This window comes from Solanum verrucosum, unplaced genomic scaffold (assembly GCF_900185275.1).
Source record: "Solanum verrucosum unplaced genomic scaffold, falcon-dt-bn FXZP01000143.1, whole genome shotgun sequence".
In the NCBI taxonomy this organism is placed as follows: Eukaryota; Viridiplantae; Streptophyta; class Magnoliopsida; order Solanales; family Solanaceae; genus Solanum; species Solanum verrucosum.
Window position 1 is genome coordinate 809,590 of NW_026020238.1, and position 15,071 is coordinate 824,660.

The 15,071-nt window shown below is 33.6% G+C and overlaps 1 protein-coding gene across 1 annotated transcript; it reads right to left on the reverse strand.

Annotated features, from left to right (window-relative positions):
- Positions 1 to 10,221: 10,221 nt before the first annotated feature.
- Positions 10,222 to 10,641, reverse strand: LOC125832800 (cytochrome P450 71A2-like). The gene has a single exon (XM_049511994.1). The coding sequence runs from the start codon at positions 10,639 to 10,641 to the stop codon at positions 10,222 to 10,224; it is 420 nt and encodes a 139-aa protein (XP_049367951.1).
- Between the last annotated feature and the right edge of the window lie 4,430 nt (positions 10,642 to 15,071).

The following is a 15,071-nucleotide window of genomic DNA, read 5'->3' on the forward strand; positions in this document are numbered from 1 at the left end:
GGTTTTAGTCCTTGTGGATCTTCTATTATTAATTGGTACAACAGGAGGTGATTCCTCAAGAATGTAATTATCAGTAGAAGAAACTATGGATTCATGAACCTCTGAAGAACTAGTGTTAGCACTAATATGATCACTTGTATCCTATGAAGACTGAGAACCACTGATAGGACCCTGTGCAATTGCATCACTGTTGGTTAAGACAGAATCAAAGGAAGTGAACTTTTGACACCACACACTTGAGTCCTGTAGAGTGTCTCTGAATAAGGACTGCTTAGCAGGATCATTCTCTTGTTTAAAAGGAAAGATATCTTCTGTCACACCCCTATTTTTCCCCAAATGAATGTTTGAAAAATAGAGTTTCTCCAATTAAAGTGACGTTTCGAAAATGGATTATTTTATTTCAGAGTCGCCACTTAGAATTGAGTTTTGGTGTTCCAAGTCACCTAATTTTTACCCCTAATCAAAAGGAAGTTGACTCTAATTTTAAATGGTTTGCGAACTAGAAATCTGGATAAGAAATTCTATTGACCAAGGGGAAGGTGTAAGGCACCCCTCGAGTCCGTGGTTCTAGCACGATCGCTTCATTTACTTATACCTTGGCTTGACTTAGCTTTTGTATCTAGTACTTATTAGCTATACATTTACTTATATCCCGCCTTCTTTAATTTATTGTATCTGTCTTGTTTAGATTTTTAGAGTTCGGGGAATTTTAGTATTGTCATTTTAGTGGGAGTAGATAGTTGAATTATAATAGGAGGTGAAATTCTATGGGATTTAGGATTAGTTTTAGAAAAGAAAATGTTAAAGAGGTTAAGACCAATTTCTTGAAATTAATTTTTTTTTTGCACGTTATATTTGTAGTTTTTTTTTTTCAACATTCTGTTTCTTCTCTTCTTATCTTTCAATTTTTATTTTTTGTTTTTGTCTAACAGAATGTTTCTCTTCTTTTTTTCATTTAAATAATTTTTGGTTAAGTTTTTGTTTTCCCTTTTTTTTTTTTTACCTTTTCTTTTTTTTTTATTATTATTACTTTTTATCACTTTCATCTTTTGTTTCTTCTGTTTTTATTTTTTTTATAATAAATGTTTATTTATTTTATTTTTTATTTTTATTTTCTTTTTAATGATCTGTTCCTCTTTTTTATTATCTTTATTTTTTCTATTTTGCACTATTTTTCCTTTTATTATTATAGTTTTTCTTTGCTCACATTTTCTTAATTCTATATATTATTTTTCAATTTTTTTCTTTCTTAATACTAATTGAGAGAAAATTGATATACATAGTGATATAATAATATATTCCTTCACCAAATGATGATAGTATGAAATTACTAATAAGAGAACTATCTCACGTTGATGAATTAATGACTCACCCAAATGAACTGATGTTCATCTCCTCCATTTTTAATATTTTGGGTACGATAAAAATTATTCTAATAATTAATTGTGTCCATAAGTATGACAGTATTATTTATTTATTAAAATCCAGAAACTTCAAACGATGACTAATACAGAATCTCTAACCAATTTACATGTAATTAAACTAAAGTCATAACTGAAATTGTCAATTTGTACAATCAAATAAATGTACATAAACATGTTGGAATAAAAACTAAGACAACCATCTATGGATCAAATTAGTTAATTAAATTATAGTTAGGTGTAGAAATACTTCAATGAGCAAATTTAAACAATAACAATTCATGCAACCAAAAATATGATATGCGTCATAAAATAGTGGCATATAACAATACATGTAATTTTAAGGATTTCATAACATCATAATCAAATTTCGAACAATCATTTCATTGAACTATATAAGAAATTAGAATTACCTTTTCGTAAAACTTAATTCCCACAAAAGAAACCGCTATAATCTACTGATTTCCAAAGTTAATTATAATTAATTAACTTTAAGGAGCCACGAACTTGAATCCACGAAAAAAAAATCTTTCTGACTTAATTCACAAAATAAAACTCACTTTTTCTTCTCTTTGCTTTGGTTTTTTTTCTTTCTCTGTGATCCTTCCGTCTCCGTTATTAGTATGTTGTGTGGTATATATATAGGATACGTTTCTCTCTCTTTTTTTTTTCTTTTTCAGATACGTGGGTGTGTGGGTCTCTTTTTGGGTTACTGATTTATTTATTTATAGTCGTGTGTGTATAGGGGTGTCTGTTAGTTGCTGATGGTTTTGTGGGGCCGTAGTAGTATAGGGGCGAGTATATGGGAGTTATGGGGTATGGGAAGTTAGATTATTTAGGTTATTTTTTACTTTACTTTTTAGTTTTATCTTACTTTTAAAAGAATAATAATTAACTATAATAAAATATCAATTAATTATTTTAAATTAATAAAAAGCTAATTAGAAAAAGTCAAATAGCTAGTAAAAAAAATAAAAAAATAATAATACTAGCTTACTTATAAAAACTTACTTTTAAAATAATATAGATTTTTTTTTTGTGTAATCTTTCATTTCTTTTTAAACAATTAAAAAATAAAACTTACCTTAAAAAGTGATTCTATTTTTGTTGCTTTCAAATCTTTTAAAAATAAACTTAATAAAATAAGATAAAAGTCAAAATATTTAATTTATATTTATAAAAATATTTCAGCTCTAAAAATGGTATAAAATTTTAGGTTTGGTAAAAAATTACGTGTCTACAGTTTGCCCTCATTGACTGGAAACACGAAGAGTTTTCAAACAAAGAAATAGACAACGTGACAAGTTTTGATCGGACTCTTATTTGAAAAGAAAAATATGCGACTGAGTCCTAGTTTTGAACAGCCTACATATCCCGGGTTATAAGGGAATCATGTCACATGTAGTTCAAGGAGATGAGATAATGAGTTAGAAGTTGAGTGACGTTCCATCGAGGCTTCAGTTCGCGGCTCCTATTATTACACCAACATGAAAAACAAAGAATTAAAAAAAGATACAAGTATCATATTCTAGCTATGCAACTACTCTTGAATCTTGACTTAGGTCTTCATGTTTCTAAAGTTATGAGATATTGATTTTCCTCTTGAGTGAGTTCGAAAGTAAATGCATCTCTTTAGGTAGGCTCCTTCTACTTGGACTTGGATATCGACCTTGTTCTTAAGATGAGCTCTCGCCACTTCAATTGAATATGAACTTGAGAGTTGACTCCCTTCTAGATAAGATCCTGAACTTGAAATATGGATTGCCCTTATTCTACAAGCAGATTCCTGAAATTAAAACAAAGTACTAACACAAAATTTTGCCCCAGTTTATAATAAAGAAAATTTTGTGAGGAAAATAAAAGACGGTGCTTAGCTCTGCTTCGATACTTTGAATGACTCGAGCTTCGTTGTGAGGTACTCTTTAGAGGGCTTATGCATGTAAAAACCAACTTCATTCGTCATGATGAACCAGTTAAAATAAATTATGTTAGTCTAGTCCCTTTATCCAGGAGGGTCCTCCTAGTCCCATTATCCAGGAGGGTCCTACTAATCCCATTATCCAGGAGGGTCCTGCTAATCCCATTATCGAGGAGGGTCCTGCTAATCCCATTATTCAGGAGGGTCTTTGCTATACTACGTCCCATTATTCAAGAGGGTCCTTGCTATACTACGTCCCATTATTCAGGAGGGTCCTTGCTATACTACGTCCCATTATTCAGGAGGGTCCTTGCTATACTACATCCCATTATTTAGGAGGGTCCTTGCTAAACTACGTCCCATTATTCAGGAGGGTCCTTGCTATACTACGTCCCATTATTCAGGAGGGTCCTTACTTTACTACGTCCCATTATTCAGGAGGGTCCTTGCTATATTACGCCCCATTATTCAAGAGGGCCCTTGCTATACTACGTCCCATTATACAGGAGGGTCCTTGTTATACTACGTTTAATAGACTAATAATATAAACAATATACTTACCTCGATATGGACTATAAATCTTTGTGCAATGTTGCCATTTAGCTCTTTGTAGACTAAACTGAACATCTAGGTTTTTGGATCTTTGATCTTGAAAGAAATTGTGCCCTGCTTCAACAAAGAAAATTTGTGAGTTTAAAAACGTGGTGGTTGGTTTGTGGTTTTGCCTTTTGACGAGGATTACTTACACTTGTTATATTTTACTTATTTCCAATCGGCCAGTGCTCGTTATTGATTAACTATATGCACCCAAATTTGCTTACTTTGAGGGACTTAAATCCCATATCCGCCTTCATTCCACGATACTCCTTGTTTAGCTTTCATTAATTGTGGACTTTTCAGAATCCAAAACTTGTTGATAAATGATAACTCATTGGCCTAATGCTTTGCCTTGTACAATCCAGAAATTTGGTAGCCAGTCTTGAAATCCTTTCTCACTTTCTTGACACAAACTCGACTCAAGGATATGTGAAACCAAGTGATGAAAAAGGGGAAGAAATATATATATATATATATATATATATATACTACACAAGAATAGAAGAAAATGATTCAATGAAAAATCTCTTTTAGAGAGAGGAAGAAAGAAGAACTTATCTGAGTGTGGTAGCCGACTCTACTGATCATGACATGCAATTTGAATTGATACCTGATTTGTCCATCCAATCTATTCCTCAACCATTATTGATCATCTAATCTTGATATGGAGTCCCAACAATTTGACGAAGTCATAAATAACTTCAAACTCTTATTCCCCTTGGGATGTCCACGAGGGTTTTTGCCACTAAAACTCTTTCATTTTGATTCCTTCAACTCTCATTCGCCTCATGGTGCCTGTCAGGGTTTTCACCAATAAAACTCTCTCATTTTTATTTCTCTCAACTCACATTCGCCTTATGGTGCCCGTTAGGGTTTTCACTAATAAAACTTTCTAATTTTTATTTCCCTCACTCATATTCGTCTTATGATGCCCAGTTAGTGTTTTCACCAATAAGACTCTCTCATTTTTTATTTATTTTTATTTTTTTCATTGCACACTTTCGCCTTACGATGCCCACTTATGGTCTTCACCAATAAGACTCTCATTTTTGTTTCTCTCAACTCACATTCACCTTATGACGCCCAGTTAAGGTTTTCACCAATAAGACTCTCTCATGGTTTCATCATTTGTACCCTTAACATACTTACTCTTGACATTTCAAATGTTGATCCAAAGGTCTTTCTTTGATTGAAACATGACTTTTATACAAGGTTAGAAAGAAATGACAGGAAGAAGGCTCAAATACGACTTTAAATGATGGGGCTGGCTTTAGCTTTGGGAGAGAAAGAAAAATAAAATAAAAATAAAAATAAAATAAAATGACTTTTGCCCCAGTTTTTTGAAATATGGAATTTTGGATTTTTATTTGGTTGGACTGAACCCCAACATAAGGGTTGCCTACGTATCTTGTCGAAACAAGAATCAAGTCAAACATAGTTCATGATGATGAATTTTTCTTTTTCTTTTTGTTCTTTTCTTCTTCTACTTTTTTTTTAGACTCTTTTTTTTCATAGACTTTTTTTTAAGAACCAAGGAAGCAGAAGAGCCAAGGAAGTAATTAAATCTCAACAAGGGTAGCCAGATATGACTTAATACTTATATACAAAACCATGAATTTCCATTACATCAACCTTTGAAATGTCCAGTCCAAACATGAGGGTTTCTAATACTGAGAAATCAAATCATATATAATATCTTTTCACGGCATCAACATTGACGGCCATTTCTGTCATTTTTCCTTCTATATCTCCTAAGTAAAGAGCACAATTGGATAATACCTTCTTTACAATGAATGGTCCTTTCCAATTTGGAGAAAATTTGCCTTTGACTTCGGCATCATGTGGCAGAATGCGTCGCAACACTAATTGACCCTCTTCGAAACGTTTGGGACACACCTTTTTGTTGTATGGTCGTGCCATTCTTTTCTGGTACAATTGTCCATGACATATGGATGTCAATCGTTTTTCATCAATCAAGCTTAGTTGCTCTAACCGTGTTCTGATCCACTTATCATCATCGATTTCAGCCTCCACAACAATTCGTAAGGATGGAATCTCAACCTCCGCAGGTATGACTGCCTCAGTCCCATATACCAATGAATAGGGGGTGACACCTACTGAAGTACGTACTGTAGTGCGATAACCCAACAAAGGAAAGGCAATTTTTCATGCCATTGCCGAGAACCTTGCACCATTTTACGAAGTATTTTTTTTATATTTTTGTTAGCAGCTTCTACAGCCCCATTCGCTTTTGGGCGATACAGAGTCGAATTCCGATGTTCAACCTTAAACTGCTGGCATACCTCTTGCATTTAACGACTGTTGAGATTTGCAGCATTATCGATAACAATTACCTTTGGAATACCAAATCGACAGATGATGTTGAAATGAATGAAATCCACCACGACCTTCTTAGTCACTGACTTGAAAGTTACCGCTTCCACCCACTTTGTAAAATAATCAATGGCCACCTGGATGAACCTCTGACCATTCGATGCTTTTGGTTCTATTGGTCCAATCACATCCATTCCCCATGCCACAAAAGGCCATGGGGAAGACATCACATGCAATTCCGAGGGAGGAGAATGTATTAAATCACCGTGTATTTGACATTCATGACATTTACGAACAAATCATATGGAATCCCACTCCATGGTGAGCCAATAATAACCTGCTCAAAGTATCTTCTTTGCTAAAACATATCCATTCATGTAAGGCCCACAAACTCCGGAGTGTATTTCAATCATGATTGTTGAGGCCTCTCTAGAATTTACACATCTTAGAAGACCCAAGTCAGGAGTCTTTTTGTACAAAATTCCTCCGCTTAAGAAAAAACCTCTAGCTAGTCGTCGAATAGTCCTTTTTCGATTACTAGTGGCATTAGTAGGACATTCTTCGGACTGAAGATATGTTTTAATATCATGGAACCAAGGTTTACCATCAAATTCTTCCTCCACCATGTTGCAATAAGCATGCTAATCACGAATCTGTATGTACAAAGGGTGTCGATATGAGCTTCGTCAGGATGTTGGAGCATCGAAGATAAAGTTGCCAATGCATCAACAATCTCATTATAAACTCTAGGAATGTGTCTAAACTTTATTGACACAAACCGTTGACAAAGATCTTGTAAACAATGTTGATATGGTATAAGCTTTGGGTCACGTGTCTCCCATTCTCCTTGAATTTGATGGACTAGTAAGTCTGAGTCTCCTAGCACTAACAACTCTTGGATGCCCATGTCAATAGCTAACCTCAAACCCAAGATGCAAGCCTCATACTCTGACATATTATTAGTACAATAGAATCTAAGTTGGGTTGTTATAGGGTAATATTCACATGATTCAGACATAAGAACAACTCCTATCCCAACTCCTTTCTTGTTAGAGGCACCATCAAAGAATAACTTCCATCCTTGATCGATATCGTGAATGACTTCATCGATACATGACAACTCTTCATCTGGAAAATAGGTCTTAAGTGGTTCATATTCTTCATTAATAGGGTTTTCTGCCAAATGATCTGCCAACGCTTGAGCTTTCATTGCGGTCCGTGCCACATAGATAATGTCAAACTCTATGAGTAACATTTGCCATTTCGCAAGCCTGCCGCTGAGCATAGGCTTTTGAAAAATGTATTTTAAAGGATCCATACGGGAGATGAGGTAAGTCGTATAAGACGAAAGATAATGCTTCAACTTCTGTGCTACCCAAGTCAAGGCACAACATGTTCTTTCAAGAAGAGTGTACTTAGATTCATAAGTGGTAAATTTCTTGCTGAGGTAATAAAAGGCTTGCTCTTTCTTCCCGGTGACATTATGTTGACCTAGTACACAACCGAAAGAGTTATCTAATACAGACATATATAATATCAATGATCTACCCGGCTCAGGCGGAACCAACACATGGGGATTTGATCTTAATTCTTTCGAAAGCTTTGTGACATTCTTCAGTCCATTCAACCATAGCATTCTTTTTTAACAACTTAAAAATGGGCTCACAGGTTGTTGTGAGTTGAGCAATGAATCTACTGATGTAGTTTAACCTTCCCAGAAGGCTCATAACCTCAGTTTTGTTCTTCAGAGGTGGCAATTCCTGAATGGCTTTTACTTTTGAAGGATCTAACTCAATACCTCGTCGACTAACTATAAATCCCAAAAACTTTCCTGACGGTACTCCAAATACACATTTTGTAGGATTAAGCTTGAGATTATACCTGTGGAGCCTTTCGAAGAATCTTCTTAAGTCTTGTACATGATTTGACCGCCCTTTAGATTCAATGATCACATCATCCACATAAACTTCAATCTATTTATGCATCATATCATGAAACATGGTTGTCATACTCCTCCCACATTTTTTAACCCAAATGGCATGACTCGATAACAATAGGTACCCCATGGTGTGATAAAATATGTTTTGTCCGCATCTTCATCATCCATAATAATATGATAGTAACCCGCATAGCAATCCACAAAAGAAGAAATTTCATGTTTTGCACATTTGTCCAACAAAATATGGATGTTGGGCAAAGGAAAGTTATCTTTTGGACTTGCTTTGTTCAAGTCACAATAATCAACACATACTCGAATTTTACCATCTTTCTTAGGGACGGGTACGATGTTGGCCAACCAAGAAGGATATTGAGCGACTCGAATGACTTTGGCTTCAAGTTGTTTTGTGATTTCCTCCTTAATTATGATAGTCATGTCAGTTTTAAGCTTTCTCAACTTTTGCTTAACAGGCAGAAACTTAGGGTCAGTCGGCAACTTGTGAACCACCATGTCAGTGCTTAATCCGGGCATATCATCATAAGATGATGCAAAAACATCCTTGTAATCAAACAGTGCCTGGATTATAACTTTCTTTTATTGTCGAGCATGTACACTTATCTTAGTCTCTTTGATATTTTCATGATCTCCTAAATTTATTGTCTCTGTTTCACTCATGTTTGGGTTTGATTTATTCTCAAAATGTTCGAAATCCCTGCTTACTTCTTCAAATACTTCATCCTCATCATATTTGACTTCTCGACTTATTATTTCAGGATTAGGTTGATGATTAGATTGGATTTTAAGATCTGATGAAAAATTCTGCATGCATGTCATATCACTAGAATCAACATAGAAAGAACTGTATAAAAGAAAATAAATAAATATATTAGACTGGAATAAAAACCCAATTACATCCTATTGAAAAGAAAGATAGAAAGTTTTGAAATAAAACAACAAAACACCATCTGAATTACAATCCTTGAATAAATCGGATAGCAGAAAGGAAAACAAGAGAGACTACCAAGACTTTTTCTTAATGGGGAGAGGAGTGACCTCCCAATTGTTTAGTTGGACATCAGGACCAATGAGTTACACATCTTTGTCACTAGTGCCTTCTCCGAGTTCAACCATATCAGCCTCGACAAATAAATTGTGAAAATAGTCGATCAGTTCTGCGTTAACCTTCAACACAAGCTCTGGGAGTGGTGACTCGGGAGATTCTGTTGTGCGGGTTTTGATGAAAGATTTGTATATGGGTGGTATTGGCTTTCAAGTGGCTTTTTTATTTTCCGAGTATCAGTCTCACATTATTTAGTCTAGGATGAAACACACATTTTTTTTGACTCAAATATGTATATTTACTCAAATTAATTACACAGCTCCCTTTGTCATTAATTCCCAAATTTATTTCATTCAAATGAAAAAAAAAATTATAAGTTGTTGATTACGTGCACACCTCTCTTATCTAAAATATGAAACATATCACTACTAGAAATAAAGGTATTCCCATAGCGAATCAATGAAAAAAATGTGTTATACAAATCATGAATTTCCATGGAACAACTCATTGGGTAAAATAAGATACCTTTGTTATATGCGGTTCATAATAAATATAAGATACCTTGCATAAAAGAGATGTACAAAAACATCCAAAAAGGTAGTAGACCAGTACACTTACTTCATATCATGAAACTACTCCCTCTGTCCAACAATAGTTGTCCAGTATTGACTTTGCACACTTTTTAAGAAACTATAAATAGAAGGATACTTTTACTATATCACATATGAATATAATAAATATAACGTCTTAAAAAAATGTAATAATAAAATGACTATAATTAATGATAAAGGTAAATAAGGAATTAAATGTAAAATTATTTATTGATTTCATAAAATGGACAAGTTTTGTTGAACATCCAAAATAATATAGTGGATAACTATTGTTGGACGGAAGGAGTATTTACTACCAACAATAACTGACTAGACCATGTAGTGGCCAGTGCTAGTAGAGGTTATTTCCTACGAATCGTGATGCCACTACCTTCGGTCATATCCAAATCTTCTAGTTTTAACCCTTCTTGTAACGCAAAATTGAACTTGTGCACAAGCCTTGCTAATGCTAGCTCATTTATCACAACAGCAAAAGCAGTTCCTGAGCAGCCCCTTCTGCCTGCCCCAAACGGAATCAACTCAAAGTTTATTCCTTTGACATCAATAGTACTATTTAAGAACCTCTCTGATCGATGCTCCTCTGGATTTTCCCATGATAAAGGATCTCTTCTGATGGTCCAAGAATTGATGATGACTTGAGTTCCAGCGGCTATATGGTAACCAAGTAAATTTACATCTTTTACTGATTCTCGAGGAACTGTTTGTGGAATCGGTGGAGGAAGCATGAGAGTCTGTTTGATCATTGCTTTAAGATAGTGCATATTGTTGTGTAATAAAGAAAGAATAAACAACGTATAAGAAGAAAAAAGAAGAATTACATAGAACTTTAACGTTATATTTCTGATATTTTAAAATCAAATACATAGGACACTTTAAATAGGAATTAAAACTCAACCACCTAAGAGAGACATGACCCACTAACTTAACCACAACCCTATCCACTAAGCTAAATATTAGCAACTAATAGAAGATATTCTTTGACTCAATTCGGACTCCTAACAAACGTGTTACTTTGCCAAATAAATAGGAACCTCTAATTACGTTTGAAAATCAATATTCAACACTCCCTCATGATGATAATAATGCAACCACATACTGCTTCTTTAAGCTCCAAGAAATCACTCCAGATCCTAAATTGAAAACATTTCCGAGGTTGCAAAGAAATGTCGATACAGAAAAAAGAAGAGGAAGATGAAGAATGTAACCAAGGATATGTTGTAAAAGAGTCAAGCACACTTCATCATAGACACAAAAAGCTCCTAATAAAGTGAGACTGACACTCTAAAAATTGAAAAGCCACATGAAAGCAAAAATAGACTTGAAATAGAAAAGTAGATGGATAAGAGAAGAGGATTATGACAAAGGATATGTTGTAAAAGAATACTCAAATGACTCACTTCATAGTCACAAATCAAGCAATATCTCCTCCTTTCAACGAACTTATTTCTACATCTTAAATTCATGGCTAAGTCAATAGGGGGAATTTGATGAAAATATTTTCATAAAGGAGCTTCATGAAATGAAATGCTATTGAGATACAAAAGTTAGTCATTTTCCGACCCTATAAAAAGAAAGAAGATAAATCCACAGTCCACACATCATAAAAATGACAGGATATGCTGATTCTCCATGGGTTTATACCATATCTTAAACTGAAAAATAATTAACTATATAGTCTTGGAAGGCTCTTCTGTGATAAAAAAAAGCAGAAAAATGAGGGAAAAAAAGAGAGTTGGTGAAGGAAAATATATACTTGAATTTATAAAAGAAATAGGTTTACGACTACGCTCTATGCAATTGTTTATTTCAGATGGCACGCCAAAGGATAGATGCCTTGTTATTGTCTCTTCTTAATATCCTAACACAAAGAAAGAAGAGTTGGTGAATGATAATAAGAGAAACAATGATAGGGCTACTCTCTATTGGCATGCAACTATATATTAAAGCTGACATGCCAAAGGAGAGCTGTCTTGTTACTATCTCTTCTTAATCGTAGCACGACCATCCGCGCTTGCAATTGACTACAATATGTAGATTGCAAGAAGGTACGATTTTGTACACCTGCATGATTCTTGAGTCGGGAGTCAAAAGGGCCCCTTTTTTTTAAAACTAAAATACACAAAGGACTACTTCTTTTTCTATTTAACCAAAATGGACAATGCTAAAAGTTGAGCGATTTATTTTTATATTAACTAAACAAATAGTTGTTTTTAAAAAGTCTCTCATATTTGAGTGTTTTGCTTCATCATTTTTCTTTTCGAAGTCGCTCCAAATTGAGCAATTTGGTCCACTTCTTTTTAAAAAAAAAATTAAAGTTGCTCCCAATTGAGTGATTTTTTAAAAACTTTTATTTATTTTTTAAAATTACTTTTAAGTCACTCTTTGTTGGGTGATGTTCTTAATTTTTGTTTTTCTAAGTCACTCAAAATGGATCAATTTGCTTAACTTTTTTTTAAAAACAAAATAATTAACTTTATACTTCTCATTTTATGTAGAAATAAAAAGAATAATGTATCAAGTAAGTTGGAGTGTATTAGCTTTGTTATGAAGAATTACATAATTTAATAGGAAAGGGGTTTGATTAATCCCTCAACTCTATCATTTAGAACTGATATACCCTTATTATAAAAATGTCTCACATATTGTAACATCCCAGAAATTTTATGAACTAAGACTCGAACCATCCTTCGTTATGAGTAGGATTTTACCAAGGAATTTAAAAATTCTTAAGTATTAAGGTCATGTCACTTGATATAGAACCTTGAGTTCCAAAAAGAATTAAAGAGAATTCATTCAAGTCATTCGTTAGTTCTTTTAAGTTTTAGATCAATTTCAAATGACCATCTTTAGCACAGAATGAGTTAGGAGACCCATAAGATATCAAATGAATGGTCTTGGAATCCTCTTTCCAACGCCGCCGAGTTTGCTGATTTTCGAGCTCGTATAAGGGAGATATGCCCGTTTAAAGTTGGGCTGTCCAAATAAGGAAAGTTACCCAAAAATATGAGGGGTATTTTGGTCTTTTACTTACCCAATCGGAGTTAAAGGTTTTTAGTAAGGTTTTAGGAGTCTAAACTGATTAGAAACAGTTTCATTCATCCCCAAAAGAGTTTAGGGTTTTAGAGAGAATATTCAAGAGGAGAAAAAGTTCAAAGTTTCAAGCGTTAGTTCAAGAAATTCTAGATTTCGCCAAGAACCTAGTTCTTTGAGGTATCTAAACTTCTATAGTGTTGGGTTTGTTAACCCACAGGCCAATCATGAGTTTCTTTTGGGAATGTATCCATAAATATTAAGCAATTTGATTTCTTGATGAGTTCTTGATAAGTGTTCTTGAAGTTTCCTTATCGATTAAGTTTTGATGTAGAATTCTACTTGGGTCAACTTCAAACGACCATATCTTTTTGAATATAAAGAGTTACGTGGCCCATAGCCTATCAAATTAAAGGTATTTAAATCTACTTTCCAACTCCACCAATATCACGTCACTCCAATTTCTGAGTTAAAAGATATGACTATTTTAGTAACCTGAAACAGTGTTACAAATTAACCGACGGAAAAACATAAAAAATGGTCCTTTTTCTCTTTTTAACTCCAAGAAAACCCTAAACAAATTTCTTGACTAATAAAAGGCTCAAAACAATTAAATTTTCATCTTTTAATCCATCATTCTCTTCTCTCTCAAACCCTAAGACAAAACCCTAAAGAAAAATCAAAGTAGAAGACTTCATTCAAGATTCTTTCAATATGTTTCAAGATTCTTCCAATGTTTTTCAAGATTCTTCTTCAAGGTAAGTTTTTCTCGAAGAATTCCATTCTTTCCAACTCAAATTCTTCCATATAAAAATGAATCACTAATGAAAATCATAATTCTTGGCCATAGAAATTTAAAGAAACTAATTCAAGAATTTAAAGAAACATTTTCTTGATCGTATCTTTAAGCTAGGGTTTCAAGGTTTATAATCAAGTTCATCAAGAACATTATTCTTCAATGTATGTAAGACTATCATCAGTGGCAGAGCTAGAATTTTTAATAAGGGGGTTCAAAATCTGAAAAAGTAAATATACGAACTAATCGAAGGGGGTTCGACATCTACAATATATACAAAAAAATAATTTTAACCATGTATAAATAGTAAGATTTTCTGCCGAAGGGGGTTCGGGTGAAACCCCTGACACACTATTGGCTCCGCCCCTGGGTCTATCATAGTGTTGGACTAGTTCATCCCCACACCTTACATCTTCTTTCAAATCTGTAAAAGAGAAATCTAAGATTCTACCCCTAGATTTGAGTATTCTTGAGATAAGTTTATTTGAGTTCTTGAGTTCATGGTTCTTTTAAATTTTTTATTCTAAATTATTGATTTTCTATATTTTTATTGAGATCCTTGAGTTGATTTGTTCATATCTATAATTCAACATGAAGCCTATTTTGAGTTTTAAATCATGAGAAGTTTTTCAAAGCCAACACTTGAGTTTTAAACTGAGTTTTGAGGAAGTAAGTATGCGAAAGAGAAGAGTAGTATACATGAGATCCATATTGTTATTTAGACCCTGAGGTCGAGCAGTCTAGATATGAGTAGTATCATTGAGTCTTGAGTTCTGAGTATTGTGGTTCTTTATTGTTATTGAGATCCCTGATTTGAGTCGTTCATGTTCATAATTCCACATGAACCCTATGAGTGGAGTTATAAATTTAAAAAAAGCTTTTTAAAGCCAACACTTGAGTTCTTAAACTGAGTTCTGAGAAAGTAAGGATGAGTTTTGAGAAAAGAGTTTTCTAAATCATGATTAGTATGACAATTGAGTATGTGATCAATGTAAGAGCAGTATGGTATCTAGAGATACCATCAATGTTTATGCAGCATGACTTCCCGAGTCATTAATGATCATATTATAATATGATTTTGAAATGTTTTTGAGAAAGAGCAGACTTGAGTTCTTTTTCTTTAAAATGATATATGGGAACTACACATTTAAGATGAGAGGAAACTAAGATTTCCAAAAGAGGTTTGACGAGTTTGAGTACCTTCTCTTTTAAGAGAAAATGTTTTTGAGTAATAATCTCAAACCATAGAAAAAGTTACGTTTTTAAACATATGAGCTAGTATATTGTAGGAGTAGTATTGAACACTAATATAGGGGAGAGTTTAGATGACTCATAGCCCCCATAAACCATGTAGCAAACGTGGGT